This window comes from Borostomias antarcticus (genome assembly GCF_949987555.1).
Source record: "Borostomias antarcticus genome assembly, chromosome: 15".
NCBI classification, from domain to species: Eukaryota; Metazoa; Chordata; class Actinopteri; order Stomiiformes; family Stomiidae; genus Borostomias; species Borostomias antarcticus.
The window spans coordinates 3,514,343-3,521,842 of NC_140248.1; the positions used below are offsets into that span (position 1 = coordinate 3,514,343).

At 45.7% G+C, this 7,500-nt stretch overlaps 3 protein-coding genes across 3 annotated transcripts in view; all 3 read left to right on the top strand.

Moving 5' to 3' along the window:
• hspb2 (heat shock protein, alpha-crystallin-related, b2) overlaps positions 1-164 on the top strand; it is a gene marked incomplete at both ends in the record, with an annotated part of 2,061 nt that extends 1,897 nt beyond the window's left edge. Inside the window, one exon of the mRNA XM_084449832.1 lies at positions 1-164. This exon is cut by the window's left edge and continues 370 nt beyond it. Within this exon, the coding sequence (XP_084305958.1) occupies positions 1-164 (164 nt within the window).
• An 801-nt stretch (positions 165-965) lies between these two features.
• LOC311318329 (uncharacterized protein) lies at positions 966-3,349 on the top strand. The gene is made up of 4 exons (XM_084449627.1): positions 966-1,087; positions 1,469-1,518; positions 1,733-1,755; positions 1,910-3,349. Exons 1-4 carry the CDS (start codon positions 1,056-1,058, stop codon positions 2,288-2,290), a joined length of 486 nt encoding a protein of 161 aa, XP_084305753.1. The 5' UTR covers positions 966-1,055; the 3' UTR covers positions 2,291-3,349.
• Positions 3,350-5,552: 2,203 nt separating this feature from the next.
• Positions 5,553-7,500, top strand: part of LOC311318483 (dixin-like) — a gene marked incomplete at its 5' end in the record, with an annotated part of 10,171 nt that continues 8,223 nt past the window's right edge. Inside the window, 2 exons of the mRNA XM_084449833.1 lie at positions 5,553-5,615; positions 6,751-6,880. Of these exons, the coding sequence (XP_084305959.1) occupies positions 5,553-5,615; positions 6,751-6,880 (193 nt within the window). The remainder of the gene's footprint in view (positions 5,616-6,750; positions 6,881-7,500) is intronic.

The window sequence follows — 7,500 nt, forward strand, 5'->3', positions numbered from 1 at the left end:
CCCCCATACGCACCGACAAGACCCCCGTACCCTCCGACGAGACCCCCATACGCACCGACAAGACCCCCATACCCACCGACAAGACCCCCATACACACCGACAAAACCCCCATACGCACCCACAAAACCCCCATACGCTCCGACAAGACCCCCAAGAAGTCTTAAGAGGACAGCAGTGACCCAGCTTCAGCTCCAGGAGCTCCAGAGGACTTTCATACGCAGAAACTTCCCAACGTGCATCTGGGATGTCCCAAGGGGATCTGGTCAGGACCTTTAAAAGAGCGGACTAAAGCTCAACCCCCAACATCACCGTCTCACTTGACCTCTATAGGTCCTCGTCTTGAATTACTTGTGGAGGTCTGAAGGACATGGTTAGGCTACAGTGCTGCTGTACACAGATGTCTGTCTATAAATGCCATGTTTAGCGTTGTAATAAACACCTTGTCTTTGTACAGTAGGCCTGTGTTGGATATACAACTCAATAGCTAGGACATTTATCACCTCCTGCTTTTTTATTTACATTAAGTTGTGATAATAAAAGCTGCGAACTGTTGTCTGATATATCAGCCTCCAATATGTCAGGCTGTTACCATACAATGCCTGTTTATTTGCACGAGAGTTCGCCAAAGGACAAATGCCATCACGCCCCTAGCCTCAAACAACGTGACGTGTGTGTGTCTCTGTTCCAGTCAACTCACAAACGCTTGCTTTAGTTAAAATAATCAAAAACGCGAGTTAATCATTGACACATGAGGGGGTCCATGTTCTGCACTCAAGCGCAAAGTCCACGGGCCAATCAGGACGCGTTCCATTCCCAGTCCAAGGTCCAATCAGGACGCGTTCCATTCCCAGTCCAAGGTCCAATCAGGACGCGTTCCATTCCCAGTCCAAGGTCCAATCAGGACGCGTTCCGCTCCCTGTCCGCTACACCTGTCCTCGCCCCGCCCCTCCCAGTGAAAGGTATTTGCACTCAACGCGGAAACTGAATCCTGAATTGTGCACAAGTCGGGATATTAACGGGGATATTAACGGGGATATTATCGGTGATGACCTGCCATGGGAAACGGGTTGAACAAAACACTCGACCGGTAATAAATCGACTCGACTAAAATAAATGGTATCGGTTTGCTGCACTAGGCCTATATGAATATTTTAGGTCTTGTTGTAAGCGATAGCCTATTAGGCTGTAACGGTACAGTATACAGATAATTGTATTTCTGTTATTTCGACATCAGATCTTGCACTAGATGCTTACCAAACTCTGTTTAGCCTATTGTTTGACTGTCAATAGGCTTTGTAATTTGTATTAAGCTTAATTTCGGAACTTGTTGCTGATCCTTCTCTGTTCAATAATGTATATGCCTTCTGCGTGAATGTGTAGGAAGAATAGGTGAGCTGTTACCTGTTTGGCACCTAAATATTAACCATTCCAGATCCATAACAGCCAAACTGTGTGTGTTGTTTTCCAGATGGGGTGTAAATCCTCAGAGGTTCATCGAGAAGAACAAGAAGAGGAAAGGTGAGAAATACAGACAGTATGGTTTTAATCAGCAGCCATTGATAAGATTGATAAGAATAATACTTGTTATGAGGGTTCTTCCTCCTCATGTCATAAACACCATCCATGCGTGTGAGAGTGACAGCAGAGAGAGAGGGTAACACCACAGAAAGGGGGCAGACAACTGAATCCCTCCTCTTTTCTCTCTCATTCTGTCGGTGTTTGTGTGACTCAGGTGCTCCGGTGGAGACTCAGCAGGTCAGATCCCCAGTAATCATCAACATTGATTCAATGTATTATTATGAACAGAGGCTCTTTGAACGTCATTCACCAATTTACCACATGATAATCCCTCACAATCCCTCATTAGCATATTTTAACCTTCTCTCCATCCTTGTTCACCCCTCGCCAGTACCCGGATGTCCATATCTATGATAGTGTGCCTGATGAAGGGCCCGTGTATGCCCAGGTGAAGAAGAGGCACAACTCTGAGCGACTTCACTATGTTGATGTGGAGGTGTTGCAGTCCCGCTCTGCCACCACCAGAGGGAGACAAAACACTGCTACAGCCCATTCCACCCACAGAGTAGCAGACATGCATCGTACAGATTATGCCACCATAAACTTTAATCCCTCCAGGAGTCGACAGCAGCAGCTCAGCCCTTCTCTGAAGACGTCCTCGCAGCCTGCCGACATCCTCATCCCTCCGGGGGCTCTGCTCACACCCAACCCCCTGCAGAAGAGCCGCACCAGCTCCACACACGCAGCCCTGCACAGACCAGTTGTGGTATAGCAGGCCAGGCACACACACATCCTCATCCCCCCGGGGGCTCTGCTCACACCCAACCCCCTGCAGAAGAGCCGCACCAGCTCCACACACGCAGCCCTGCACAGACCAGTTGTGGTATAGCAGGCCAGGCACACACACAACACAAATACACATGCAAACCTTACTATTTATAACCTCATTGGTGTGCAGGCGCACATGTGATGTTCATCAAAATATAACATGTCTCTATACACAGCATTTTTACTACCATTACACTTCTTCTAACACACACACACACACACACACACGCACAGTTGGGTTATAAAGGGATTTTTTATTTTTTATTTTTATTTTTTACAGTTGGTTTATAAAGTTTGTATCCATTATTGTTAAATGTACCGATTCATTAGTAGAACTAGTTGAGCTTCCCTTATTTCAGAGGTTTGACTGAATTTGAATCTTTGTTTTTATATAATTTTGAGTCTGATATCAATTGACTGATGTGCAGAAATCACAACTCACTGATTTATAATAAATCTGATTTCAATTTATTTGGTTTGGTTGACTGACTGTAATGAAACAAAAGGAGATTGTAAAATCTCTCCACTTCCGGTTTCCTTCTTCCTGGGTACCACGTGGTGTTGATACTAGTAACCATAGAAACAGCCCGGGGCTGCAGTGATTGTTGTTATAAATGGATGTTGCACCCAGGAGATTCACGGGATCGATGTGGAAATAAGTAATTCCAACTCCAAGTCATGAAAAAGCACTCTTGGTAAGCACATTACAAAGACATCAAAGAAACTGAGACTTGTTTTAAGCTCCTACGGAAGCCGGGTGATGATCCTGAGTTAGTTAGACTGAAGAGGAATGTACGGTGGCCGACACGTTCAGTTAGCCATCACGCTAGTCGAACTAGCTAGAAGCTCAATTTGCAACCTTGCTGCAAACTTCTCTTGACAAAGTATGAAAGAGCAGACGTGTTGCTTTTCAGACTCGTAAAGTGTTCGATGTTGAAACGTATAGCGAGCTAGTTAGATGGACGAAGAGAAAGTTCACTTTCACGCAATTAAACAATGGCCCGTCCATCTGTCCACTTGCTCCAGCTGAGCCTGCCCGAAGAGTGGGTTGATCCATCCCCTTCCTTCAGCAATTACGGTTCATTCTCTAGCTGTACTTTATTTTTTCTCGTGGTAATGTTATTTGCTGTCCTTTTTTTGATTTGTAACTTGACACGTTATGCTCATTTGTGCTGTGTATCATTCAGCATCTCCACCATGGCCAACAGGACCTGCAAGACCTCCCCAGCCCACGGATCTGTGAGTGTCCTGTGCAAAAGAGATGTATTCAACAGCTTAGTCATGTCCCCGTCATTTTCCCTGCATACTTCTTTTCATCCTTACTTTCATCATTATTTAGCTATCCCGGTCTAAATGATTTCACCTAGTTATTTCATGCATTCATCAGTATGGTCACTGGAGGGAGCCACACTCCACAATAATATCCCAATAACCTCAAAATGCTTAAACACCTCATCTCCTGCTCTGCTCTGCTCTTTCTGGATCACTGTGTTACACAGACTTCCAGATTGTTTTTGATCCTGGAAACCTCAGCAGTACATTCACAGCACAATACAGATGTACTGTCACTTCTTATGAGAACAACAGAAATGTGTCTCCTGTACATAGATGACGTGTGTGTGTCTCTGTTCCAGTCAACTCACAAACGCTTGCTTTAGTTAAAATAATCAAAAACTTCTGGATCACTGTGTTACACAGACTTCCAGATTGTTTTTGATCCTGGAAACCTCAGCAGTACATTCACAGCACAATACAGATGTACTGTCACTTTTTATGAGAACAACATGAATGTGTCTCCTGGTCTTCTTTCTCAAACACTGCCCCCATTAGTCCTCGACCTTGCAGCCTCCACATGGCGATTAGATAGATAGATAGATAGATAGATATCAGCTTTATTTGTCCCTGAAGATAAATTCTCTTGTTGCAGCTAATACACACAACAATACAAAACACACAACAAAAAGGCACAGTATAGAAATGTAACAGAAATATACAAAAGGGCAGTTCAATAAGGCACACAAATGCACAATATACAGTATGCAGTATGCAAGATGTACAACATGTACAAAAATAGACAGGAAGCCAAGACACTGAACAGGAAGGAAGGGTGGTTGTGCTGTGAGACAAAAAAAAAAGTGTGAGTTGAAACAGACTTTAGGCTGAGTGTTACAGACGGAAGTAGCTTATATTAGTTCCCCCATTCTGTATCCCTCTCAAGGAGGCCTTTAGCAGTGTGCTGCGATAGCCATGCTTAGGTCAGGTTAATCTCACCTATTCAGTAAAATTGTCTTCTGCTATTAGCTAGCCTAGCTACCCAGCAAACACACAACGTCAGGGAGACGTTCAGATCATGTCTTAATAACGTCCGTCGGTCCTGAACCCCGTGTGTTCGTCTGCTGGACCCCCTCAATATTCACACGTCTGGCTTGGACCCCTCTAAGACGTCTGTGGACGTGCAGAACGGGTTCAATATCTGAACGTTAAAAAAAAACATTCATTCTGGCTCCTAATTGGATGTCTTTGGACGTCCGAAAAAGACAAAAAAGACATCTTAAAGACGTCTTTAAGACGTGTCTTTGCTCAGTGGGTAGTGCAGCACTAGCTCAAGAAAGAGCTTAACCAAGAGGCAGACAGATCTGCAAACATTCTCTAAAATAGCATTTCTATATGAAGTTTCATCTTTGAACCGGTGTAGTGTTTTTGTTAGAAGTGACTTAGTGAAAGTGAGCAGAAAGAACCAGAGATTCTTCTCATCAGAGGATTCAGAAGTTATTTAGTGAAAGTGAGCCGAAAGAACCAGAGATTCTTCTCATCAGAGGATTCAGAAGTTATTTAGTGAAAGTGAGCAGAAAGAACCAGAGATTCTTCTCATCAGAGGATTCAGAAGTGACTTAGTGAAACAGCAGAAAGAGAGAGATTCTTCTCATCAGAGGATTCTGGCCGTCCCCATGGCGACAGGGGCAAGCCTGCGTGTGCGCATGCGCAGGGTCTCCCCGTGCTCCGGTCCCCCGTATCCTGTTTCAGCAGCAGCAGGGCGAGCTCACCGGGACTCTACCGCTTGTCTCTTGTGTTTGGACGCTTTTGCTCGACCACGGGTAGATAGCTTAGCACGGGTAGATAGCTTAGCACGGGTAGATAGCTTAGCACGGGTAGATGGTACCGGGTACCGGGGGGTCCATCCGACGCACGGTGCGTGTGCGTAAAGGATGATCGCCTCGCTGTCCAAAGGGAGTCTGCTGGATGATGTTCTCCAGGAGGGCTTTAACGAGGTAGCTATAGGTTAGCTCATGATATCAGCTGGTTACAGAAGACAACACTAACGCACTACTACATCTACGGCATGCAATTAAGTCTGGAGTTGATTGATTGTGTCGAGGTCGTCTTTTCCTCCGGGTTTCCATATAGAAAGGACTTTTAACGGCAGGGTTTTCTGTGCAAATTGTCTCCTTGTTTTGCAATCCTCTGTGTGTGTATGGTGAGCATTGCACCACTACACTTTGACAGTTTTGGTTCGCGAAACCGCATCGATGTTATTTGTGATGCTCCAAGCGCAGGTCTGGGATCAGCAGCACATGACGGTAGAACATTCTGGCACGTGTGACATGTACTGTATATGTCAACTGTATGTTTGTTGTTGTTAAATAATAGACCAGACAGGCGGTCTAAACATAACCGGACCCTGAGTTCTTTCACAGCTCCTTTGCCATCTTTGCTCCTGTGTTGTGATGTGAGATCAGTGGCAGTTGAACTTCTGGGAACGAAGGGGAGGGAGCAGGTCGGTTTCTGGGTTCAAATAGGCCCACTTTGGTAGTGTGGAGATTTGAGAGGGTCTGTTTGAGTGTGTGCATGTGTGAGTGTGTGTGTGTGTGTGTGAGAGAGAGAGAGAGTGTGTGTGTGTGTGTGTGTGTGTGTGTGTGTGTGTGTGTGTGTGTGTGTGTGTGTGTGAGAGAGAGAGTGTGTGTGCGCGCGTGTGTGTGTGTGTGTGTGTGTGTGTGTGTGTGTGTGAGAGTGTGTGTGTCTGTGGGCTGAGTTTGTGCTGGAGGACAGACCGTCATTGTCTCTGCCCACCCAGCACATGAGGGGAGATTAACCCAGATATCCCGCTGTGTGTGTGTGTGTGTGTGTGTGTGTGTGTGTGTGTATGCAGGGCACTGTATCAATAGTTATTGTCTGGCTCAATCTGGGTTGGTATAGCATACAATATGTGAGCAAGCTCTGGTCAGCATACTTGAACATCCATGCTGAAAACACGTCCACAGATGAGCTCATAGTGCAGAGTGCAGAGCCACAGACACACACAGCTCCTAGGGTTCAGTCAGCTGTCTGCTCCTCAGTTTAAGATGTGGCTTCCTGTTCAAATGGTATTTACCTAATAACTCTTCCCGGTCTTGTTTGAAAAAAAAGCAACAGCTGTCAGCGTATGTCTCCTGGGTGAACGCCCAGCTGAGGAGAAAACCCGGACTGAAGCCCGTCACCGACCTCAGGCTTGACCTGCAGGATGGGGTGGTTCTGACCCACCTGATCGAGATAGTAGGTCAGTACACACACACACACACACACACACACACGCCACATTCCATTTGGCTCATGAAGTCATGATTTACGAGATACTACTCGGTAGTTTTAACTGGAACGCCCCTCTCGACTCGTGAACTCGTACCCCTCGCCCCCCACCTCCGGTTCGCTCTGGACGCTGTGAACTAGATGGCAGCTCCCTGTGTAGCTAAATTAAACTTTAGTAATAGTGTTTTAATAGCATTTCTATCTTATTTGTGTCTTATTAAATCAGTCGTACACACAGTATTCCCCAACTGTCATCTGAGAACATGTTAGCTACCTCCTTTGTATGTGCAGAATACCTCATAGTGCGTTGTTATCTACTGGTCTGGCAAACAAAGCTAGCTAACGTCCATCTTTTTTTCCGAGCTGTTGTTGGTGTCTTCTGTCAATGAAATACAATAAAATGTATGCTAAGCACATCCACCATGCTGGTGCAGGACAAAATGGCATCTGGTAAAGTAAGGTTGAGGTCCACACACAGCTACTCCACAGGACTATTTATTAGGTCAAAGGTGACAACGTTTCGACCCGTGTGGGTCTTCGTCAGGTGTCTTCTGTACCACGGTTACCTTGTGGGTGGCGTCATTCTTCGTC